Source organism: Mesoplodon bidens, assembly GCF_964165515.1.
Source record: "Mesoplodon bidens genome assembly, chromosome: 19".
In the NCBI taxonomy this organism is placed as follows: Eukaryota; Metazoa; Chordata; class Mammalia; order Artiodactyla; family Ziphiidae; genus Mesoplodon; species Mesoplodon bidens.
Window position 1 is genome coordinate 7,818,487 of NC_138179.1, and position 27,325 is coordinate 7,845,811.

Sequence of the window (27,325 nt, forward strand, 5' to 3'; positions counted from 1 at the left end):
CAGGGAAGCCCTCAATTAATCCTTTTATGGAAAACTGGTGTGCTTCCAATTGCACAGTTCCTAGCATAGTGTAGGTGCATGGTCAATGTTGAATGCATGGATTAACTCTTCAATGTCTCATTTAGAGTCCTGTTCTAAATGAATAAATTTTAAAAATTTCTCTTTGTAGAACAATTTATCACACCAAAACAACATACTCTTAGTATTTTGGTATTAGTTCCTTTTAGTTTTTTCTTATATTACCAAATAATAGTTTTATTCATTTTTAATTGCTATGTAATATTTCATCAAACTCTTATAAGCCGTAACTGATCTAACCATATACTTATTATTGTATATTTAGCCTGATTTGATGCACTCTAAGTTAAAATTAAAAAGTCAAGATTGCAAAAATGAACATTACATGTATTTTAAGTTGTTACTCTAAAGCTTGATCATGGCCTAACAAAAAGTTAATATATACCATTAAAACCAATAACAAAAATCCAGCAACATCAGTAACAGTTCACTGATTTTATTAGATGAACAAACATGTCCATATAATCAATGAAAACCATAGGATATATAAAATAATTTAAGAAATGTTGGGAATTAGCAGCACCATCTGTTATTGACATAGCAAGAAAAATTTCACATATTTTATGCAAACACTAGAAGGGGATATAACTACTTTTAAGACCCACTAATGCCACTGAGTGTCTGGGATGATTGAGAAGGGCATCTTTTTAGGCAAACCTACCTCCTTCTACTTGAAAGATTTGGTGAGCAAATCTGATGATTAATGTTTAGAAAAAATGCTACTGAAAGAGATAAGAGATACTGCATAGTATTTTAATTAGGAGAAGGAGACTAAAACCCAGCTGCTTTTGCATGGCTCAACACTTCTGCTTCTATGAAAAATTTAGTTCTGAATTATGAAATGAGAAATAAAGAATAATTTTTAAAAGACACTAGTTGTCTCTAAGAAACATTAAGTGGAACACAGGTCACTATGAAAATACATCACTTTTCCAGTTTGCTTCATAATTTACTTTAAAAAGTTGTGTCGCTTTCATCACACGTGACTTATACAACTTTCTTAATAAGCATTTTTAAAAGTTTAAATGTATTTCTAAAATCAAATAGATTCTTTTGATTTTTTTTTAAACCTTTAGCCCTGTTGTTACATTTACTGTGTGTCAGAGTAAGAGACTGAGTTTGTGTGAAGGATACAAATTTACACACATTTTATAGCAACTTATACCCTAAAATCTACAAAATTCACATTTATAATACAAGCAAGAACAAGGCCAGGATAAAACTGCTGAATTCCAAAAAGTCAAACTGTATACTATTTTTATTTTGTCCCCTTAAAAAAAGTTCAGCTTCGGCACCAAATTCATAAAGCCCTCTTAGAAGTTTGGAAAAAAAAAAATTCTAGATATATTTCAGCAAACACAAACAGTTTTTCTGTGCTGGTGAAGCAAAGGATTTCCAATTTTCTTCTGGCCCCTAAGTCTGCGTCGCATGGTAAGTTTAACAGAGTTCTTTCGCTGTGAGTTTGTGGGGAGGCTTGCAGGCTGAGCACCACTGCTTCGACTTAAACCATTTCGTCTATGCTTCTTCACAAGAGGGCCAGAGTTGGATTCTTCTAATGTCCTTTTGAAGTTTGTTGGAGGGGTTCTTTCAACTTCTTGAGCTTTCATTTGACCTGGGATCGACATCTTCAAATTTTTTTGGTCCATGATGGTGTTTGTTGAATTGGTAGGCACAAGGCCAACTGACAGGCTATTATTCAAAGAATCATGTATCCTTAAAGTCAGGGCTTTAGTGCAATTTTCTTCAAGTGGCTCTGGATCTTTTGAGGATATGACTGCAGCCTGGACGTTCCCTCGAGCTATCTCAGCTGGGACTTCTAAACAATTCTCTGAGAAGGCATTACTACGAACAAGGACAGGTATGTGGTCCTTAGAGTTCAGCCTTGGCCATGGGTCCTCCTCCAGTGACTGAAAAACAAGAAGGTAAACCAAGTAAGAAATAATTTTTCCTAGAATTCAGCTTAGCCATTGGGGAAATGAAAAGATTTCATTAGAATAAGTGACAAATTTGTTTATTTGGGGGGTTTATTTCCTACTTTCTGTATTTTAATTTCTGAATATTCAGTAGTGTGGAAAATGTGAAGCGCAACATTAAAGCAACTCTGTCATAATGGAAATTCAGACTGTTGCTTTGCACTCATCTCCCAAACACTAGATGCTGTTCTGTTATTTGAGAAAACAGGACATATGGGAATGTACTGAGTATGGCTGGGGCAACTTTCAAAGATATAAGTGAGGGCTTCCCTGGTGGCACAGTGGTTAAGAATCCACCTGCCAATGCAGGGGACACAGGTTCAAACCCTGGTCCGGGAAGATCCCACATGCCACGGAGCAACTAAGCCCATGAGCCACAACTACTGAGCCTGCGCTCTAGAGCCCCCAAGCCACAACCACTGAGCCCACGTGCCACGACTATTGAAGCCCGCACGCCTAGAGCCTGCGCACCACAACAAAGAGTAGCCCCTGCTCGCTGCAACGAGAGAAAGCCTGCGCACAGCAACGAAGACCCAACACAGCCAAAAGTAAATAAATAAAATAAATTTATTTTTTTAAAAAAGATATAAGTGAAAATCATATGGAAACTTTCAGATATTGTTTTTTAAAAAGCTTCACAGGAGGTTCAGATATGCACCACTCCTTTAGGTGTAGTGCCTCAGATCTGTATGTATTCAGAATATCCTCCCATCTCCAGACAGATAAGAACATTCTTCCTATCAAATACAAATCTTCCACTATAATATTTTAGAAAATCATTGCTTTAATACTTTCTCAAGTACAAATTTTAAGCATAAATACTATCTCTTGCCCAAGTGTGTAACATTTCCCTCAATCATTTCCTCTCTCAATCAAATCAAACTTATTAAAATAGTAATATATTCTGAAGAGCCCAAGTAAACCATTTCGTAGAATGGTAAACAAAGACATATTATCTGATCGCCCTCTGATATAAAATCCCCTAGGAATAAACGCCTTTCAAGAAAATGCTCTATAAAAAAGCATATTTATAAAACTAATGTTCCCTTTTACGTTTCTAGATTTAAAAAGAAAAAGGGAAATTGAAGCAATCGAAAGCATTTCAATTTAACCATATAACATGAACATGCTTTACTGAAAAAAATGAACTTTAGGTCCAATCGAGGCTAGAGATGAGAAACCCTAAAGTTCCTAATTTGGTACTGCCCCAAATAGAATGCTGCTACCTTTTTTAAAAAAAAAACTAAGAATATATTCTTCCCTTCTGGGGTCATTGGCTCATTTATTTATTTTATACTACATGGTTTACTGAAAGCCCAATTCTTATCTGTTTTAACACTGACGAGATGTTGGGCAGCAACCTTATTTCAAAATACCAGCGTTGAGAACAGATAACACACAGTCTCTGTTCTAGAATATGTACATCTGGCTTTCAATAATACCAACAACAACTTGTCTGTGAATTTATCCCCTCTGCATTAGGTTGATTCCAATGCCTACTACCCTGATCACAAGCATGTTCTGACCGACCACAGAAAACTGTATCTAGTCATTAGTAATTTTTGACTAAAAGTACATCTTGGTTTAATATAGAAAAAGGATTTGCAACAAGACCAGGCAGCAGATAAATTCTGTAGGCAGAAGGCTTCCTACTACCGAACAAGTACATCACGAATTTAGGCACAGGAAGAAAGGTACTAATCAAGCCACTTACAGAAATAGAACATATTGCTCTAGTTTATGCAACAATGTTAGACACTAGATGGAATTCCTTTACAAAAGAAAAACAGTGGGATGATGTCAGAGTTAACACAGTTTATTGTAATTTCTGTTGTGCTGTGTCTTTTTAAATTCACACATTAATATTCTGATACTACAGGTGCACTGGCTTTTCTTCCCCCACTTTTTCCTTGAACTTTTCTTTCTCTTCTTATTGGCACTCTGTGGAAATACATTGCATCTGTTAGCTCAGGCAACTTGCCTAGACTTTCTAGACTCATCCCAGATTAATTACTACTGTATTGCTAAGCCTTCTTACATGCTCATAAAACACTTGTGATATTGAGAGGTTACGTCCTAAAAACTCACACTTTAAAAGTTTCACTACTTCAGAGATCAGCTTTCTTGAGAGCTCCATATACTTTACAATCCAACAGTAAACAACTAATTACAAACGGTGCCTAGAACACGACTGAAACTAAGCGTTAATCCTCTGGAAGAACTCTTTTCCTCATTCCTCCTTCCTGTATAGCTCCTGGCTTATTTAAAAAACAGCTAAATTTAGTTTTGCCCTAAAGAAAGGATAAAGAAATCTGTGCCATAGTAATATATCACAAACAGAAGTATTTCTACTATATCTGTCCAAAAACAAGGATTTGACTACCGATTTAGCTTACGATTCAAACAGAAGTTCACATGTCTATAGATAGATAACCTAGTCTCAAGTGCCTAGTCTAAATGTGGGTAGGTCTTAAAAACCATTCAAAATCAACCAAAATGTCATTTATATCTAGATGTTACTAAACATAGGATTACTGTAACAATGAAACACATCAGAGATATTTGTGAGTAGCCATGGTTAAGATAAACAAAACAAAACACAATCTTTGGGGCAGAGATTTGTCTTTATTTACTTGTTAGGCCAGAGCCAACAATACTGATTGTTCTGAACAGCTCTAAACATTCTTTCATATTTAGGTGGGGCCAGATGGTTAACAAACAACCACGCCTACATATAAGTCAGTGCATACATAAATCTCCTAAGCTTTACTTTAGTAAAACTGTTAGATCATTATTTTTCAGAATTTTAAAATATGTTTTAAAAATTATTTCTAGGTGCAATTTATGTTCAATTTTACTAATGCCAATCCACAGACAGCAATAAGTTTTGAGATCAATATTAAGAGTATTTATTCCGGGTTTCCCTGGTGGCGCAGTGGTTGAGAGTCTGCCTGCCGATGCAGGGGACACGGGTTCGTGCCCCGGTCTGGGAAGATCCCATATGCCACGGAGCGGCTAGGCCTGTGAGCCATGGCCACTGAGCCTGCGCGTCCAGAGCCTGTGCTCCACAACGAGAGAGGCCACAACAGTGAGAGGCCCGCGTACCACAAAAAAAAAAAAAAAAAAAAAGAGTATTTATTCCTATCACAATATCTTCTATCCTCTCATCCTTACCTCCACCTTAAGGCCTCCTTCTCTGTACTGCCTAAAGTTCAGTTATTCAAATACAAACACATTAGGAAACATGAAAGTAATGAATGCATTCAAATACAGAAACCAGTGAATTCTCAAATGAACATAAGCTCCTTCATAACACTCAAAGAGAATGAAGAGACTTTAAAAGATCTCAATCTGCATTATTATTCAAGAGTTTTCAAAGCAAAGAAAGCTTTGACAAGAAATTCTTTTAAGAAAATAAGCATAAAATATTAATTTGTCAGTTTCTAAGTGAAGAGTCCATGTAAGGAAAATTAAGTTGCCATATATATAGTGAAGTAAAAGATAGGAAAGTGGTAATAGTAAACTTCCAAGTACTCCATATAGGATCACAATACCCAAAATTAAATAAATTCTTTGTACTGTGTAGCTTTGAACATCTTAAAAAACTGCCTGAATACATGACATAAAATTCCACTGTGTTTCCCATTTTAATGGTCATTCTTCTGAAAGCACATTCTCAGAAGGCCAGGTATATCAAAACAGTTATCCATATTACTAATTATTAGCAGGAAAAAATTGGGATGAAATCAGAAAAAGGGAAATACAGTAGCATTTAAACTTGTTTATTTCACAGCACATCTTAAATTCATTCAATATTAACATGGATAAGAAATAGGAATGATGTTTCTTACCCATGTTAATAGACAACCAGTTCTAAAGTCTGATATCCTAAGGTCCAGTTCAGTCTTGATTCTGTATGATCTTATTCAAACTGCTCAATATCTCAGTCATATTATCTGTAAAATGGAATAACATCTGCACTATTTAGCTTTCAGGGTTATGAGGTTCAAATGAAATACCACATATGGAAGTGCATCACAAAAAATGCTTACAAACTTTCATACTATCAGAAGGGAATCAATAAGTTCCAAATATTAATATTGTTAATATTCTCCAGGGGCCATATCTCATCGCTTTTCTATTAGGTGCCCTACATACAGCTGGCATTCAGTAGAGTACCCATGTGTAGATGATGGCCTACTGACAATAAGTTACATGATAAAGATCTACCACTTTCTTGATGGCGGCTCAAATCCGAAATTCTATTATATAAAGAACCTGAAAACTGTTTTCAGGTAATACTAACAGAGAAATTCTATTACAACTTAAATTCTAGAGAACTATGTACCTTGACTGGTGGTGTAGAACATGGAGAAGGAGTCATCACGCAGGTTTCTTGACTATTATAGGAAGGGCTATCAGTCAGGTTCAGATAGAGCTCGTCTTCATTGGTGAAATCTCCCTGAGTGCCCACTCCTGGAGAGATGCAGATTACTATGGCACTAGTATTATCCGCTCGAAGCATACGCTGCCTCCAGCGGCCTAGAGCTCGATTCACAAGCATTTTGGCACAAGACTGTCCATGCTCACCCTGTATTTAAAAGAATAAGAAGGAAGATAACCACTCAGACCTTGTTGCCACTACACCGGTATCAAATGAAAAATCACGTGTTCAACGTGGCCTACATAAATAATTAAAATTTCCAACTTTATCCACAAACCCTGTAACTATGCTAAAACAGTATTGCTCTAAATTAAAAAAAAATAATAAGATAAGGTCTTATCCTGTGGTTAAATTTCACCTGTATTTTTATATTTTTGGTAGCAAGAAACTTGGTCTTCATTGTAAACTTTCTTAGGAAAAGTTATACAGAAGTTTTCTAAAAAGGGGAAGTAAACATCAAGTTATAATAGATAAACAATTCACAAATGAAATAATCACACATGGCAAAAAAACTCATTGCAAAGGGCCAATTTCCTCCTAAAATAAGAGCTTCTGCAAATCAAAGACAGTCCCAAGATAAAAACTGTCAAAGGATATGAACAAAATTCAGAAACAAGGAAATATAAGTGGTCATTAAATATATGTATACATATTGACATATATATATATATATACATACATAGATACATCACACATAGCCATTTATAGATATATAAATGGCTAATGTCACTCCTATGAAGAAAAAAGCAACACAATAAGTGGTTATAGTATAGAGATCAAATACATACAAACAGAAAGAGTAAAAAACAAAACAAAACAAAATTAAATGAACTTGTGTTATACAAATAAATGTGGCCTGGAATAAAACTTACAGCGTCATACATGGATTTAATAACTGCTAAGTTTCAAAGAACAGAAAAGAAAATGATGTGCTCCAGAAAAGAACTACTTATCTTAAAAAATACCTCTAGAAATAACTGAATAATGAAAATGAGTGGAAATGTTTGAAAAAGAAATGTGTCATGAACTATAAGGGGAAAAAAGTTTTAATTAATATGTTACTTTATGTAATGTAATAAAATATATTAATGTCACAGGGAGCTCAGCTCGGTGCTCTGTAGTGACCTAGATGGACAGGATTGGAGGGTGGGAGGGAGGTCCAAGAGGGAGGGGATATATGTATACATATAGCTGACTCACTTCATTGTACAGCAACAACTAACACGACATTGTAAAGCAACTATACTCTAATTTTAAAAATGCATGTATTAATGTATTATAAGTACAAAATACTGATGTACTATAATGTATACTATGTAATAATATATAATGTACTATAAGCACTTCATTAAAAAATATATCACGTATATGTCATTTAACTGTCAGCTATATGCCTCAAGTTTATATATTGAAACCGGATAAAGAACTGGGCTTTTTTCATTCTTTCCTTGGGAAACAGGGAATCGTTTTTATTTGGGATTGTCTGATCTTGGTCATATTACAGTATTCCAACACATTAATGATGGCAAACTGCAAAAAACTCTTCTCAGCTCCTTTAAAATCTTAATATTAAGCCATCCTTGCATTCGCAAGAAAAGTACCACTTTGTAAAGATGTTTTTAAACATTGCTTTGTTCCCCCCTTTCTAATATGAAAAAATATGCACTTCACAATTGATGAAAGGCAGCATTGATCTGTAATTCATGAATCTATTGCATTCCCCAGCGTACGACGTGTTGCACCACTCTCAAACTTCTAGCCCACTGAGAACTCACTGAAGGACTCCTTTCCCTTTCCCTTTTCCAGTGTGCCTGTTTCCCTCCCAGCAAAGCTCCATAAAACAGAACTCTACGTAAGCCATTTCTACTACCTTCCTTGCATTTCCCCTCAGCCCATTCTGTGGATCTGGGCCCCTTACTACTGTGTCCTTTTCTTCCACCTCGCTGTCTCACTAGGTGATGTCGTTAACTGTCACAGCTTTAACTCCCATTAACACTGAAACTAGCATTTCCAGGCATTGCCTTTCAGTCACTGCCTACTGAACATATCTATCTAGACGAACCAAAGGCACGTCCTATTCAACACGCCTATATGAATTATCCCTCCCTCCCCCCAAAATAATGTGTTTCTTCTTGATAACAGCTTCCAGCCACCACTAAGAAATCTGGGTGTCATAATATTCTCCCTCCTTAAAACCCAAGTTCTGTCAGTTCTACCACTTACGTATTTTTTTTAACGTCTACACTTCTATTTACTTACTTACTTACTTACTTATTGATGGCTGTGTTGGGTCTTCATTGCTGCGTGCGGGCTTTCTCTACTTGCAGCGAGCGGGGGCTACTCTTTGTTGCGGTGGCTTCTTTTGTTGTGGAGCACCGGTTATAGGTGCGTGGGCTTCAGTAGTTGTGGCACATGGGCTCAGTAATTGTGGCTCGCAGGCTCTAGAGCTCAGGCTCAGTAGTTGTGGTGCACGGGCTTAGCTGCTCCACGGCATGTGGGATCTTCCGGGACCAGGGCTCTAACCTGTGTCCCCTGTATCGATAGACGGACTCTTAACCACTGCACCACCAGGGGAGTCCCATATTTCTTTTTTGCTTGTATGTGCATGTTTTTTTTTTCTTAATCCATTGCTGCTTTAGCTCAAGCTTGCAAAAATTTTCATTTGGAACGTAACAGCAGCTTCCAAAGAGGAAGCCTAATAGATCCATTAATAAAAATCAAGTCAGGGCTTCCCTGGTGGCGCAGTGGTTCAGAAACTGCCTGCCAATGCAGGAGACACGGGTTCGAGCCCTGGTCTGGGAAGATCCCACATGCCGCGGAGCAACTAGCCCCGTGAGCCACAATTACTGAGCCTGCGCATCTGGAGCCTGTGCTCCGCAACAAGAGAGGCCGCGATAGTGAGAGGCCCGCGCACCGTGATGAGGAGTGGCCCCCACTTGCCGCAACTAGAGAAAGCCCTCGCACAGAAACGAAGACCCGACACAGCACAAATAATTAATTAATTAATTACTAATAAAAATAAAATTTAAAAAAAAAAAAAAAAAAAAAAAAATCAAGTCAGGGACTTCCCTGGTGGTCCAGTGGTTAAGACTCTGCACTCCCAATGCAGGGGGCCTGGGTTCTATCCCTGGTCAGGGAACTAGATCCCACAAGCCACAGCTAAAGATCCTGAGTGCCACAACTAAGACCGGGTACAGCCAATAAATATTTTTAAAAAAATTAAAATCAGGGGGCTTCCCTGGTGGCGCAGTGGTTGAGAATCTGCCTGCCAATGCAGGGGACACAGGTTCGAGCCCTGGTCTGGGAAGATCCCACATGCTGTGGAGCAACTAGGTCCGTGAGCCACAACTACTGAGCCTGTGCGTCTGGAGCCTGCGCTCCGCAACAAGAGAGGCCACGATAGTGAGGGGCCCGCGCACTGTGATGAAGAGTGGCCCCCGCTAGCTGCAACTGGAGAAAGCCCTTGCACAGAAATGAAGACCCAACACAGCCATAAATAAATAAATAAATAAATAAATAAATAAATGAATGAATGAATGAATAAATAAATAAATAAAATTAAAATCAGGACTTCCCTGGTGGTGCAGTGGTTAAGAATCTGCCTGTCAATGCAGGGGACACGGGTTTGAGCCCTGGTCCGGGAAGATCCCACATGCCATGGAGCAACTAAGCCCATGCATCACAACTACTGAGCCTGAGCTCTAGAGCCCACGAGACACAACTACTGAGCCCACATGCCACAACTACTGAAACCCTCATGCCTAGAGCCCGTGCTCTGCAACAAGAGAAGCCACCACAATGAGAAGCCCATGCACCACAATGAAGAGTAGCCCCCACTCACTGCAACTAGAGAAAGCCCACGCACAGCAACAAAGACCCAAGGGAGCCATTAATTAATTAATTAATTAATTAATTAAACTAAAATCAGATACTGTCAATAGGAATCAACATGTGAAGAGAGGCAGAGACAGACCTTATAAATATGATTCCATTCATCAAAATTCACCTTCTCTCAGGGATTCTTCACTAATCACGCACTGCTGACACCCATTCTCTTTCATTGCCAACTCTGCATCAGTTTAATTTAGTAAGGGGCAAGATGTTCTTCCTACACCTCCTAATAAATAGAACTCTCACATCCATTATCAGCTGCCCTCTACTCCACCCTGCCATGAGTATGCTTTCTAAAATGCATATCTAAAATGCAGCTTTTCAATACTCTCCCCTACCTGACTATTAAGACTTAACTTCATAACAGACCATTCAAAACCTTTTTGCCTCCTGTCTTCGAATCACATCAAGTTACTTGAGAAATCTGAATGTGCTGTACTTGTCTCTTCTCTCTGACTCTACACATTCGATTCCTTTGCCTGGAAAGCTTCACTCTCCTCCCTTCATCTCTTTACCTGGTAAATTCAACTCCACCTTTTTTGTGTGTGTGTGTGTGGTACGCTGGCCTCTCACTGTTGTGGCCTCTCCCATTGCAGAGCACAGGCTCTGGACGCGCAGGCTCAGCGGCCGTGGCTCACGGGCCCAGCCGCTCCACGGCATGTGGGATCTTCCTGAACCGGGGCACGAACCCGTGTCCCCTGCATCGGCAGGTGGACTCTCAACCACTGCGCCACCAGGGAAGCCCTCAACTCCACCTTTAAGACCTGCTCAAATACGACTCTCATCCATGAAACCTCCTTATGCAGTCCTCACAAGTTTCCTATCTTCTCCCTCTCAGTTCTCAACACTTGTTCTAAATATTGTTAGATGAATGCTTCCTTCAATACTCATTCTAAAAACACTTAGGTGTTTATGACACTTAGGTTCTCCCAACCCAATAAAACTGGCTTTTGGCCTCATCATGCCACTGAAATGTTTCTGTCTTCCTCTCTCATCATTAAAGAATTCTAAATCCAATAGACATGGGAATTCCCTGGCAGTCCAGTAGTTAGGACTCCGCGCTTTCACTGCCGAGGGCCCAGGTTCGATCCCTGGTAGGGGAGCTAAGATCCCGCAAGCCGGCGTAGCAAACAAACAAACAAAAAATCCAATAGACAAAATAGTCTTTATTTTATTTAATCTTTCTTTTACATCTGACATCACTGACCAAATGCATCATGCTAGCCCCAAGTTTGTAAAATTGAATAGATACATGACTCTTATCTTTAAACAACTCACAGTCAAATGGTACTGATAGCTATCTATATCTCCTATTTGTAATGATATGGTAAATGCTAAGCAAGGACCATATTCTATTTACCTTTGCTTCCTTTGTACCTACTGCCTAACATGTTAGTTGAGGGAATGAATGGAGGCAATTTAATACAAGTTCTTTCATGCTGCCTCCTTATCACCCCAAAGTATAGCTTTACCATTCCTCCCATCTTAGAAGAAGAGCATCTTTTCCAAGGAGCCACTGATTCCAGTTACTTCAATGAGCTCTGGACCTTCATTCCATCAACACCCCTTATTTCTCTTGTTCTGTCAATCTTTCTTGTAAGACTATAAAACTGCTTTCAAGACCCTCACTATCTTTTCAAGCTAACAGTGGCACATTCCCTTGTCTTCCTGAACACTCACTACATCTATTTCCTAGCCTCACAAAGTACTGTTTCATCATCACTCCAATCTGCTAGCTAATGCCCTCATCACTTCAACCGGAACTCTTCATCCCTGAAGGTCACTAGTAATAAAAGGTACTAAATGTAAAGCCCAATACCCTGTTTTCATCCATCTGCCTCTACTTCTCTGTAGAACTTGACATTGCTGACTACTACTCCAAAACACTCCCTTTCCTTGCCTTCAATAACACTGCACTTTCCCAAATCTCCTTACTTTGTCATTGCTCAGAATGAAGATCAATTTTTAAGCAAGCCAGGAAGGAAAGAAAAGAATTTTCTCATTGATGGTTGTTTCTAGGTTTGCAATTGACTAAAACAATATAGGTGACATAGAGTTACCACATGACCCAGGAATTCCACTCCTAGGTAGATACCTGAGAGATCTGAAAACATGTCCACACAAAAACTTGTACATGAATGTTAACAGCAGCGTCATTCAAAATAGCCAAAAAGTGGAAACAACTAAAGTACCCATTGACTGATGAATGGATGGATAAATAAAATGTTATATATCCATCAATGGAAAATTATTCAGCCATAAAAAGGAATAAAGTACTGATACAAGCAACATGAATGAACCTTGAAAACATTATGCTTAAGTGAAAGAAGTCAGACACAAAAGGCCACATTATTGTATGATCTCATTTATATGAAGTATGCAAAACAGGCAAATACACAGAGACAAAAAAAATTAGTGGTTGCCAGGGAACAGGGTGATAGTGAATGACTGCTAATGGTTATGGGGCTTGTTGGGGGCAGTGATGAAATGTTCTGGAATTAGTGGTGAGAGTTACATAACTGAGAATATCCTAAGAACCACTGACCTGAATACTTTAAAAAGGTAAATTTTATGGAATGTGAATTATATCTCAATTTATAAAAAGAAGGATCGGTGAGGGTTCCATAGGCCAGGAAGTCAAGGGCTGCTCATAATGAAGTCAGTGGTTGTATGTTTTGTTATCTAGTTTCATTCATCTATTTCCTGTCTTGTTCCCCTAATAAGCTGCAGAAATCTGTATTTTACTTTCTTCTACAGCCAGGACAAATGCAAAAATCTACTCAAGGTGAACATCCTTAGTTCATATTCAAGACCCCTGACAAAAGTACCAGAACAATATGTAGATAATAATACCGAATTGAGGGAGGATGGGAGGGAGGGAGATGCAAGAGGGAAGGGATATGGGAACAGATGTATATGTATAACTGATTCACTTTGTTATAAAGCGGAAACTAATAAAATCCTTTAAAAAAAAATACCGAATTGAGTTACTTCTCACCATCAAGTATTTTTTCTCCTCTTGGTCCTGGCACATTGAGATGGCATCTTGAGCTGGAATCATATTCCAAAGACCATCACTCCCCAAGATAATATACTTGTGCTTCTGGGGATCAAGAGTGTGGACACTTGTGTCTGGTTCAGGTGACACCACAAACTCACCACTGAAGAAATCATAGCTCCACAAATCACCTGGGGAGCAGGAGGCAGAAAAAGCAAGAAGTATTATTTGCAAGCTAGTAGTATCACATCAACAGATTAAAGAAGAAAATCTACATGTTCATCTCAACAGATGCAGAAAAGCATTTGATAACATTCAAAATCCATTTATGATTAAAAAAAAGACTTCTTAGCAAACTAGAAATTTGAAAAGGTAACTCCCTTATGAACCTGATAAAAGTATGCCTTCTATCACCACTTCTCTTCTAATTCTATACGAGGGATCCTTCTCAGTACAGTAAGATAATAAAAATAGATGACATATGTGAATTGGAAAGGAGAAAATAAAACTATCATTACTTGAAGATAATTTTATTTCTACATGGGAAACCAAAAAGAAATTAGATAAATTATCAGAACAGGAACACTTAGCAAGGTTGTTAAATACAAACCCAATATATAAAAGTCAGCTGTATCTCTATATAATAGCAAGAAATAGAAAATGTAAAATTTTAAACAATTCCACTTATAACAGTGAACCAAGTATCAGGTACTGCGAAATTTAACAAAAGGTGTGCAAATCTTTTATGGACAAGATTATACAATTAGATTCCAAAGACTATCTAAATAAATGGGGAAATAAACTATAATCAAAGATAGGAAGAGTTAACATTATGAAGATGTTAATTCTTCCAAAAATAACCTATAATATGTAATTCCATCCAAAATCCCAAAAGGACTTTTGTAGAATTTGACAAGCTGATTCTAAAACGTATAGGAAGGACCTACTCTATAGCACAGGGAACTCTACTCAATACTCTAATGACCTACGTGAGAAAAGAATCTAAAAAAGAGTGGATATATGTATAACTGATTCACTTCGCTGTACAGCAGAAACTAACACAACATTGTAAATCGACTATACTCCAATAAAAATTTTTTAAAATATATTTAGAAGTAGAAAAAAAATGTATGGGGAAGAGCGAAGGGCCAAGGTTAACTAAGATAACGGTAAAAAAAGATAAAATGTGGAGACCTTGCTCTACAAATAAGAGTCCTAGTGGCTAACTGAAAACCTCCTGTTAACCCCCTAGGTCAAGAAAATACCTACATCAAAACTGAAAGGATGGGTGCCAGTCACTTGGAAGAAAATTCCAGAGATAAAAATGGGCATTTTTATGCTTTTAACCTACATAGCCTTTGGAGATCAATGACTAGCCTTTGGAGATCAATAGTTCACCCTTTCAGTGAGCCAGTGAAAGATGATTCTTAAATGATTATCTTCCTTCTTGATTAGCTCCACATAAAACAATGCCTAACACTTCTGCTTTTTAGACGCATCAGATGTACACCTCAAAATGTTCAACATAAAAGAAGCTTTAGTCGACTCAGGCCATCTAAAAGATCAATAAAACTGAAATAGAAAAAAAAATTTATAGAAACCATCTACTCTTTTGTGATACCTAAGATAAATAAGTAGGACAATATAAACTCTTTTGCTCCCAAAAACAGGAAGGAGGAGACAAGAAGGAGAAAACATTAATTTCTGCCTCTTTTGTTTGTTGTGAAACACTTTGGGGAAAGACCTAATTAAGAGCAAAAGGTTTTCAGACAAGAGGATAAATTGTTTTTGCCGCTGTTAAGCAGGTCTGACTTTTGCTAAACAAGAGGAAGCTCTTTGTCCTCTCCTTTCCTTATTTAAACGTCACCATACCTCTCATCAGAAATACTGGCCAATTCAAATATGCTCAGAGTCCAAGGAAAGAATAATTCAAATCAATTACTCCACTCTGAAATAGCAAAATTCACTGCTAAACCAGCCTCTTGAAAGGGGCACTTCATCCTTCAGAGTAACAAAAGAGACCACATATGACCACTAAAAGCTAATTATAATCCAGATCACCTCACAAAGACACATTTATTTCTTTATACCAGTAAAACAAAACTCCCTGGTTGATGAAACTATAAAAATGAACATGGATGGAAACAGTTAAGATAAATTTTAAGATAGCAATTACAGGGTTCGTATGTGATGCTAAAAGCTTTCAAAAGCAATTTCCCCCCCAATATTTGAAATTAATATTGTCACTCCAAGTAAAAACATAAATTTATATAAGGCAGAATCCCTAATATGTCTAAACTTAAAATCTAGGTTAAAAAAAGAAATTCCAATTTTCAATCTAATGCAAACTATATGACCTCAAAGGGTCACAATTTCTCATATATAAACTAACATTAATATCGTTATAAATTTGAAAATATTTTAAAATAAGTTACTTGTTTATTTCACATGGCACGAAAACCAAAAGATACAAAAATCTCCTTTCCCATTCATGTCCTTTCTGATTCTCCACTTAGGGAACAACTATTGTCCTTATGTATCCTTCTAGAAATGTCTATGGATATATACCCAGTATATATGTATACTCCTTCCACAAAATTGTCCTCTCAAGCTCGCAACTCCCAAATCACTAGCCCCCAATATGTTGCCAATCTCTTTTTTCTTTCTCACTAAACCTCAGTACATTTCCAGAAGAAAGACGCATTTCTCCTAACTTAAATTTCTGAAACTGTTTAAGTAATTAGTTTATTTGTTTGTTTATTTTTAGTTTTTGGCTGGGCCACGTGGCATGGGGATCTTAATTCCCTGACGAGGGACTGAACCTGTGCCCCCTGCAGTGGAAGCATGGGGTCCTAACCCCTGGACCACCAGGGAATTCCCAAACTCTATTTTTTTTTGTTTTGTTTTGGTTTTTTTCATAGTATTTACTGGAACTTCCCTGGTGTTCCAGTGTTAAGAATAGCCTTCCAATGCAGGGGACACGGGTTTGATCCCTGGTCAGGGGACTAACATCCCACATGCTGTGGGGCAACTAAGCCCATGCACCGCAACTACTGAGCACGTGAGCCACAACTAGAGAGAAGCCCGTGCACCACAACAAGGAGCCTGTGCGCCGCAACAAAAGATCCCACATGCTGCAACAAAAATCCCATGACTAAGACCTGACACAACCAAAAATAAAAATATATATATATTTTAAAATAATAATAATATTATTACCTTATTTATTTAGGCTGCACTGGGTCTTAGTTGCAACATGAGGGATCTTCAGTTGTGGCATGCGGACTTCTCAGTTGCAGCACGTGGACTCTTAGTTGCGGCATGCAAATGCTTAGTTGCAGCATGCATGCAGCATCTAGTTCCCAGACCAGGGATCAAACCTCAGCCCCCTCTTTGGGAGCGTGGAGTCTTACCCACTGGACCAGGAAAACTCTGGGTTTTGAATGCGATTGCACTGAACCTATATAGATCACTTCAGAGAGAAATGCCATCTTAACAATATTATATCTCCCAACCCAATAACATGGTGTATCTCCTATTTAATCTCCTGAGCATAAGGATATTCTCCTATGTAGCCACAGTCAGAAAATTTCATGTTGATCCAGTATTGTGTAATATAAAATCTATGTTCACATTTCCCCAGTTATCCCAATAATGCCTTTTTTTTTGGCCGCACCATGTGGCTTTCAGGATCTTAATTCCCCCAACAGGGATCGAACCCAGGCCCCCTCAGTGAAAGTGCCAAGTCCTAACCCCTGGATCACCAGGGAATTCCCCAAATAATGCTTTTTTTTTTTTTTTTTTTTTTTTTTTTTTTTTTTTTTTTGCTGTATGCGGGCCTCTCACTGCTGTGGCCTCTCCCGTTGCGGAACACAGGCTCCGGACGCGCAGGCCCAACGGCCATGGCTCACGGGCCCAACCGCTCCGCGGCATGTGGGATCTTCCCAGACCGGGGCACGAACCCGTGTCCCCTGCATCAGCAGGCGGACTCTCAACCACTGCGCCACCAGGGAAGCCCCTGCTTTTTTAATATACAGGATCCACTCAAGGATCATTCATTACATTTAGTTGTCATATTTTTTAGTTGTTTTTAACCCAGAACAATTCTCTAGGTTTTGTGATTTGTTTTTGTCATTCATGACACTGACAGACAATTGTCAAAAGAGTCCAGGCCAGTTGTTTTGCAGAGTGACCCTCAATTTGGATTTGTGTGACTGCTTCCTCATGTCCGCAGGCTAGATATAAGGGTTTGTGTTCAGGTTAAACTTTTTTTTTAGCCAGAATACTACATTGCTGAAGTCATAGCCTTCTTAGTATGTCACATTAGGAGGCACAAAATGTCAGTCTGTCCTATTATTGGCAATGCCAAGCCTGATCATTCAGTTAAAGTGCTGCCTACCAGCACTGTAAAGATGCCCTAAGTAATCTGTACGGTGATAGTTTGAGATTGTGTGAAACATCCTATTCCTCACCCAAATATGCCACATTTTAGCATTCATTAATGATTCTTGCACGAATCAAGTGTTACTGTGACGGCTGTAAACTGATGATAGAATCAGAACACTAACTACATTTATTAGTTGTCTTTTCTAAAGAAGAACTTTCCATTGCTCTCTCCACCTCTTTATAATCTTTTTGTATCAGTATGGGCTTAGGGATTCTTTTTTTCCTCATTATGCTATAACTTATTCCTGTTATCGTTTTGATGCTCAAGTTGCTTTATATTTGCCGGTAAAAGTCCCTAGAATTTGAATTTTTAACAAACTCACCATATGATCTGTATTCATAGCTAGATTTAGGAACAGAAGATAGAGCCAGTTCCGGTAATCTACATGGCTTTACCTGAGATCAAATGAGTAAGAATCAGAATTGACCTAAGTATTTTATTATTGGCCTAATGTTTGTACACCATTATAGGATCACATGAATGTCATTCCTCTATATATTAAAGGAAGGGGCCTTGAACATTGTAGCAGAGGTTGGTTGCCTGCTCAATGGCCATTTCCCTTTTGTTTTCAGTAGGGGCTCTGGAGTGATACCAGATGAGAAAGAGCCCTTTCTTCTGGTTTCGGTATGTTCTCTGCTTGCTACTGGGGCATATACTGCAGCCAGCGATGTGCAGGACACCTAGTGGTCCTGATCCCTAGGGAATTTCAACATTTTCCCCGCCCCACCCCCTCCAGCTCTGTGAGTGGCTTCCGGTGGGGAGCTTCCCAGCAACTTTTGCCTCACCTAATCCATTCTCAAAACTGCAACCAAAATCATCTCTTTAAAACACAAATTTAAGATTGACGGTGGTCCACATGCCGCGGAGCAACTGGGCCCGTGAGCCACAACTACTGAGCCTGTGCTCCACAACAAGAGAGGCCAAGATAGTGAGAGGCCCGCGCACCGCGATGAAGAGTGGCCCCCACTTGCCGCAACTAGAGAAAGCCCTCACACAGAAACGAAGACGCAACACAGCAAAAATAAATAAATTAATTAATAAACTCCTACCCCCAACAAAAAAAAAAAAAAAAAAGATTGACGGTGGTGATGGTTGCACAACAATGTAAATATACTTAATACCACTGAACTGTATACTTAAAATGGTTAAGATGGTAAATTTTGTCATATTATTTTGCCATAATTAAAACACACACACACCCCTACCTAGTTATGTTTCCCACCCCAACTCTGCAATAGTTTACTCTTGCATAACTCTTAACCACAGCCTATAAAAATACAGTATTTTCTGACTTTATCTATGCCTCTTGTTCCCATATCTTTGTTCCACCTACCCTTCATCAGAGTCCCTTATATTCACCACGCCTCCTCCTATCACAGAGCTGTTCACAAATGCAGTTCCTATGCCTAGAACACATTTTCTTCCTCTCTTAACCTTTAGTAATTCTTAAGACCTCAGTGCAAACATCACTTCTCTGGCCCCTCCAGTTAGGTAAAATACTCCCATTTTAATTTCCCATTAACAGATATACAAATAGTTAAGAGTTGTAATGTTTCAGTTCTTTTTGTGATCATTTGATGAATGCCTCTCCCCTCTCTAAACTGTAAGCTTCCATGAGGGCAAAGACATTGTGCTTGGCACATAACTGCACTCAAGTATCTGTTCAATGAATAAATGAATTGTAAGACTCATATGCAATTCCACCGGACAGCCACTAGGAGGCACCTTTGCTACATTTGCACTCAGGTAATTTTGATCATCAGTACAAATTTTGATAAGCAAACTTCTCTTTCCCAAAAAACAGGAAGAAAAATGACTATAAACCATAAGAGTGGTGCTAAATTCTATAATTTAATTTATTATGAGCCAATAAGAATTACCATGCAGCAAGTTAAACTTAAAAAGAAAGCTAGAACTTAAATAGTTACTTTTTTTCCCCCAAGTGCCAAAATAAAGACAGGAAAAGTAATATGACAAAGCATTTCTTTCAGCTTAAATGTTCAAATCTAAAGGATATTCTCTTTCAAATGCTGTACGCCTTAAACTTATATACAGTGCTGTATGTCAGTTATATCTCAATAAAGTTTAAAAAAATTAAAAAGATATTTGAGAAAATTTGAGAAAATATGTGATAGAAAAATAAAATCAAGAGAAAAAGCAGCAATTTTTTCCATTACTAAAACAATACCATCTCTCCCACATCTTTTTATATGAAAATATTTATTTCTACACATTTGTTTATAAAATTATGTTAAAATAATGTAATTGTCATAGGAAATTACTATAGCAATTGTATTTTATCTCCTACATGGAGTTTTTCCTGGTCTAGATGATCTTTCCCATCAACTGTTATTATTTCTTCCCTTTTTAAAATAACAGTAGCAAACCCTCTCTTGACGCTATTCTTTCTACTCCAGCTAAAGCCCCATCTCTTCCTTCCCAGCCTAGGAAGAGTTTCTAAAACTTGCTATATCAAAATGTCCCCTTCTCACTCTTTCTTGAACCAACTCCAGTCATGATTGTGGTCTCAATATCCACCAAAAGCTACTTTGTCAAGGTCACCAATGACTTTCACATTGTTAAACTCAAAGGTCACTTCTCAGTCTTTCCTTTACCTGAACTATCAACAGTATTTGAAATATTTTTTTTAACTGAGGTATAACTGACATATAACGAAATACCTTCTTGAAACACTTTCTTCTCTTAGCTTTCAGGACACTCTCCTCAACTTTCTTGTATTTTACCTGTGGCTCTTTCTCAGTCTTGTTTTACCTGTTCTTCCATTCATGCCCCCACCTCTTAACAGTGACAGTATCTCAGGGCTCAGTCACTGGACCCTTCCCTTTTTCTTTTCTTTTTTTCCCCCTTTTTTACCTACACTCAATCCCTTGATTCAGCCACAGACTGAAATCTCTAGCCTGGCCCTCACCTAGTCAACTTTCATAACCAGAAGCGCAATGGATATCACCACTTTAATGTCTGATTAGCACCTTGAAGGTAAGTTGTCCAAAACTGAACTGACCTCCCCCTGCTACATATACTCTGGTCTTTGCTACATCAGTTAATGGCAACTCCACCTTTCAAGCTGCTCAGTTAAAAAACAAAAAATCATAAAAAGGACACTTTGTATTTGTTGTTCCTTCTGCCTAATATCTTGCCCCAGACACCCACAGGCCTTGATGCCTCATCTCTTCACTCAAATGTCATCTTTTCAGACCTCCTCTGACCATCCCATTTATTTATTTATTTGTTTTATTTTTGGCTGTGTTGGGTCTTCATTGCTTCTTGTGGGCTTTCTCTAATTGCAGAGAGAGGGGACTACTCTTCGTTGCAGTGCACAGGCTTCTCATTGTGGTGGCTTCTCTTGTTGTGGAGCACGGGCTCTAGGCCAACGGGCTTCAGTAGTTGTGGCTCATGGGCTCTAGAGCGCAGGCTCAGTAGTTGTGGCGCATGGGCTTAGTTGCTCCACGGCATGTGGGATCTTCCCGGACCAGGGCTCGAACCCCTGTCCCCTGCATTGGCAGGCGAATTCTTAACCACTGCGCCACCAGGGAAGTCCCTGCCAGCCTATTTTTAAAAACATTTCATCTGGAGATCATTTCAAATGTATAAAGCTATAAAAATAAAACTATGACAAAGAATACCCATCTTTACTCAGATTCATCTATTGTTGACATTTTGCCCCATTCACTTGTTTTCAATCTACATATATATAAAGATTCTGCGTGTACATATAAAAAATATTTAAAATAATGGTCCTTTATCCCTAAATACTTCAAAGTGTATTTTTGAAGAATAAGGACACTGCAGTTATCATCTTCATAAATTTACATTAATATAATATTTTCCTAATATACCACCTACCATCCATATTCTGAATTATCAGATGGCCTAATAATATCCTTTATAGGATCCAGCCTAGGATCAGGAATAGCATATACTTGTAACATTTCTTTTCTTTTCTTTTTCCTTTTTTCTTTACTTGTAACATTTCTTTAACCTCCTTTATCTAGATTGAGGCTATGCATTTTTGACCAGGGTACTACATAGGGGATATGTGTACCACACATCTGGAGGCATACAATGTCCAACTATTCCTCATTAGTGATGGTAACTGTCATCACCCAGTCAAAGTGTTGTCTGATTTCTCTACTCTCTAATTACTATTTTTTCTCTCTGGCAACTAAAAGTAGTTAAACAATGCTAATATCTTGCTGCCTAAGTATTTTTGAATATTTGTATAACATACAAAATTGAGGACCACGCACATTATTTCTTTCTCTAGGTAGTTAACAAATGTTGAAACTAAGCTAAGAAAAAAATCAGCATCACATCAATCAAGATCTCTCTCTCTAAATACGCACCAGTCCATTAATCAATACCTTTTGTATTGATGAATACATTTCACCAACAACTCATCTAATGCTATTATTCAGTCTCCATTTCCCCACCCTTACACCATCCCAATGAAAACCAACAGAGTACGTAAACGAGAAACTTGACCTGGTAGCAGTTCACAAGAGAAGCATCTAGAGGTCTGAGCTTAATAGGCCAACTACTGTGTTAAGATTACACAAAGCTAATGACAGGGCTCTAGGACTCCATTATTAGAAGTACAATGTTCAGGTAGCAGGAACTAAATATTTCCATTGTACTTCAAACTGGTCAGACCACATCTTGCAGTGTCCTCAATTCCCAAATCATGTTTATTGACGGAAACATCTAGAGGAATACGACAAGAACAATGAAGGGTCTGAAATTAGCCTAGAGAAACATGCTAGCCAATTCTGAATAGGTAAATGACTGTCATTATGCAAAAAGAAAAGGAAGTACACTGCCCTGTCTGAAAGCTTCATGGAAGCAGATTGTAACTCACAGAATTGTCTAATAATACAAGAGTTTCTACTTTGAAACATTACGTAAAGATTACTGAAGATATTCAAGCGGGTCGAATTCTTGTCTGAATTACTCCAGAGCTATATCTGAACTAAGTAGGAATGTCTGAAACAGGAAAACCAGTTGGTTTTTCTGCTCTTTATGCCACTCCATCACCTGTTCCTTCTCTTCCTCTCCACAGTCACTTAAGGGTTTCAAGGCTTACTTGAAATGCTTGACGCACACACACTTGACATATACAAAATAAATTGGCATCTACTTTCTACACTGAAGGTTCACCTTACTTTTGAACCTGGAGTAAGACCTTGCCCTCAGTCGGTGTTGAGTTCCCCACAAAAATCCCCTCTATTTCTTTAGTAATATTAATTCCTTGCCTCCCATGCCTTCCTCCTAAGCTCACTAATGTTACAAATGGCAACAGTTAACTGGAAATTTACCATCTACCTGAAGTGTCAATAGCAGCTGACTATCTGTCATCCACCTTGCCCCCTTTTTCTCCTTGCTAACAATTGGAGGATCAATTATATCACATGTATACTATGAATGAATGGCCTGGGAAACTCAGACAAAAATCTGTAAAATATGTAAACTGCTTAGAATACTGCTACAGGTCCCTAAATGGGACCCTGGCCTCCAATTTTATTACCCTATAACGTTAGCCATTATGATCTTTTAAAAACAAACTGGTCAGCTAAAATGATCCTTTAAAAACATACTGGATCATGTCACTGCCCTACTTCAGTACACAACAACAACAACAACAAGTAACATCTATAGAGCACTTACTATGTGCCAGGCACTATTTGAAGCACTTTACATGTGCTAAGTTACCCAATACTCACGACAGTATGAAGCAGGCCCCACTTTACAGCTGAAAAAACTGTGCCACAATATTTTAAGTAATTTGCCCAAGTTTGTACAGTAAATAACAGCACTGGGATTGGAAACTAGGAATTTTGGCTCCAAAGTCTACCTCTTAACCATTATGGTTTACTTCCTCTCCTACTCTTCAATCCCTTCCCAAAAGCATTTAAAATAAAATTCCTTATCATGGTCTAGAAAGCCTTGCAGGATTTAGTTCTTGCCTACCACCAGTAATGTCTTCACCAAACTCCTTACCTTAGTCTGCGCCACCCTCTTCATCAGGCAAGTGTCCTCTCTCTGCCTTCATCTTATATCTCTACCTCCTCTCTCTCACACTGGCTTCATTCTCGGTCCTTAAAGACAGCAAGTCCTTTCCTTTCTGCATTAGGATTCATTGCTAACAAACAACAATTTCCAGCTCAGGTTAACCTAGGCCAAAAAGGCAACTCAGAAGAAAACCAAGTAGCTCACACGGTAGACAAGAAGCTGGAGAACCAGGCAAGGAGACAGGGCAATTCCAAACAACTAGGCAGGAAAACCCAACCACATCAATGAGCACTGCCAAAGGAGGTCATTATCACTAGGATGAATTCATTCCAACCACGCTTTTGGTTTTTAATGGTTATCCTTTCTAGATTCACAACTCAAAATCATGGAACAGGGAATCTAACTGATCTAGCTGGGGTCATATGCCTGACCTTTTATGTTTTATAAAAGGACCCTGAATAGGAATGTCTAAACTAAAACTGCACATAGTAGGGGAGATACAGTTTCCCAAAAGGAAGTCAGGGCATTATTCAGTAGGAAAAAAGAATATATGCTACACAACCCGCACCACCATCCCTCCCCAATCAAATGTCCACTAATTGCCTAATGGCCTTTGCAAGTGCTATGGCTTTGCTTTGACTTGGCCCCTTCTCCTCCTTTTAGGTCTTACTCAAAATATCACTTTTTAAAAGAATGTTCCTTGGGCTTCCCTGGTGGCGCAGTGGTTAAGAATCCGCCTGCCAATGCCGGGACACAGGTTCGAGCCCTGGTCTGGGAAGATCCTGCATCCCGCGGAGCAACTAAGCCTGAGTGCCACAACTACTGAAGCCCGCGTGCCTAGAGCCCGTGCTCCGCAACAAGAGGAGCCACCGCAATGAGAAGCCTGCGCACCGCAACGAAGAGTAGCCCCCACTCACCGAAACTAGAGAAAGCCCACGCACAGCAATCAAGACCCAACGGAGTCAAAAATAAATAAATTTATTAAAAAATAAATAAATAAAAGAATGTTCCTTAATCATCCTCTCCAAAGTAGCCCTCCTCTGCTACCCACTATCCCTCCCACCAATCAGTGGCATATCATACTGTTTAATTCCTTTATAATGCTTTTTAAAATAATTTTCTCATTTGTTTATTATCTATTCTCCCCATTAGATTATAGGCTCCATGAATATTGGGACTATATGTATATGATCACCAAAGATGAACAAAGATAGTAACACGATAGGTAGCATGATCTTTTAAAAATGCAAATCAGATAAATGTTATTCCTTAGCTTAATATCCTCCAATGTTTCCCAGTACCCTGAGACTAGAATGAAAACATCTGTGGCTCATGTTTGCCTCTTTAACTCCTGCCTTTTGATAATTCCTACAACAGGCCACGCTCTTTCCCAATTCAGGAACCATGCCTAGAATATTCTTCAACAGGCTCTTCACAAGAATAACTCCTTCTCAGCCATCAAATCTCAGCTAAAGTAACACTTCCTAAAAGGAGCATTTCCATCACACTATCTAAAATAGTTTTTCCCTTCTAAATTATCTTTATCACAGGACTTTCATATTTCCTAACCTGTAATTATTTCATTTACAAGCTTACTTTTTAAAAAACTGAAGTATAATTGACTTGCAATATTATATTACTTTCAGGGCAAGTTTCCTTCTTTATTGCCTATCTCCCCAACTACTTAGTCTTGCTCCCTGAGGGCAGAGTATATCTGTATTATCTCTCCAAAGCCTAAGGCAGTGCCTGGCACCAAGTCAGTTCTCAAGTATCTGTTAGAGGAAGAAGGAGAGATGGGAAAAAGTGGTGTTTTCCAAAAGAAATTTTCTTTAGAAGAAAATTTAATTAGTACATCCAAGGTAAGATATTTCTATAGCTATAATCCTCTAGCCTTCCTTTCAAAACCAGGTAGAACAGAAAATAAGTATGTTTATTTTGTCATGTACAATTTACTTTGCTAGCTAATGAAAAAAACAGAGCTTTGAAGGCTCTTAAGAGAAATATGAAGGGCTGAAGTAGGCAAGGACATTTAGAAATAGTTTTAAGGCTAACATCAAGCCTAGGCATACATTTACTTCCCTAGACGTAAATGGGAACTAGAAAAACACTGAACATAACTCAGGATCAAAGAGCAACTGGCACTGAAATCCATACTTTAACCTTCCCCTCAATTAGGTTTTCAATCATTTACTATATCATATTTATACCTTCATTACATGCCAAATGAGGGTTTAATTCTCAGTCTTCTCTTTTATTTTACCACCATATAGTATAGAAAATCCAAGATGATTTCACCAAATATAAGTCCTACTTACCAAGTGCTCTGGCTACTGCCAGAAATGGAATCTGGTCAATGACTGTGCTCCTTCTCACAGGTCCATTGTGAGTGAGCCGAGGTCGTTTCCAAACTACACGATTCACCCCAGACTTGTTCATCACGCTAAAAAATAGAGGTCACATAAATACTCTAAATGATTAAAATATAACTACTAAAGTAGTTTAACGTGTTAAATAGCTAATAAAATCAGATTATTGCGAAATAATGACTTATCTGTTTCAGATACAAAGATGCATAAACCAAAGTTCCTGTTCAGAAGGCAAAAACAAAATAGGGTAGATTAAGATGAGAATTTGGAGATTATTGAGGTAGGCTACACAGAATGGAATGGAAGCAATGGGAATAGGAATGAGTAGATATCATGTATATAAAAAAGCAAGATAATTTTTTTTAAGATCTAATGACAGGCACACACACACACACACAAATGGAGATACACAGAAATAGACTACTGCAATAGGACGTAATACATTTTTCCCTTTTCAAATCCATTTCAGTGGGATTCAGCGGTCTTAGTAATTTCTGCCACGATATTCATTTTGTGTTTCTTTTGGATTTTTTTAAACATCTTTATTGGAGTATAATTGCTTTACAATGGTGTGTTAGTTTCTGCTGTATAACAAAGTGAATCAGCTATATGTATACATATACCCCCATTTCCTCTCCCTCTTGCGTCTCCCTCCCACCCTCCCTATCCCACCCCTCTAGGTGGTCACAAAGCACCGAGCTGATCTCCCTGTGCTATGTGGCTGCTTCCCACTAGCTATCTATTTTACATTTGGTAGTGTGTATATGTCAATGCTACTCTCTCACTTCATCCCAGCTTACCCTTCCCCTTCCCCGTGTCCTCAAGTCCATTCGCTACGTCTGTGTCTTTTCCCTTTTTTTTAAATAAATAAATTTATTTATGTATTTATTTATTTTTGGCTGTGTTGGGTTTTTTTTGCTGTGCACGGGCTTTCTCTAGTTGCAGTGAGAGGGGGCTACCCTTCGTTGTGGTGAGCGGGCTTCTCATTGCGGTGGCTTCTCTTGTTGCGGAGCAGGGGCTCTAGGCACGCGGGCTTCAGTAGTTGTGGCACGTGGGCTCAGTAGTTGTGGCTCACGGGCTCTAGAGCAGAGCCTCAGTAGT

General features: G+C 38.5%; 1 protein-coding gene across 1 annotated transcript in view; it reads right to left on the reverse strand.

The window, feature by feature from the left end:
• Positions 1 to 498: 498 nt before the first annotated feature.
• Positions 499 to 27,325, reverse strand: part of PPM1D (protein phosphatase, Mg2+/Mn2+ dependent 1D) — a 49,676-nt gene continuing 22,849 nt past the window's right edge. Inside the window, exons 3-6 of the mRNA XM_081218983.1 lie at positions 26,174 to 26,298; positions 13,385 to 13,575; positions 6,400 to 6,642; positions 499 to 1,985 (exon numbers count right to left, since the gene is read on the reverse strand). Of these exons, the coding sequence (XP_081075109.1) occupies positions 1,428 to 1,985; positions 6,400 to 6,642; positions 13,385 to 13,575; positions 26,174 to 26,298 (1,117 nt within the window). The 3' untranslated portion in view covers positions 499 to 1,427. The remainder of the gene's footprint in view (positions 1,986 to 6,399; positions 6,643 to 13,384; positions 13,576 to 26,173; positions 26,299 to 27,325) is intronic.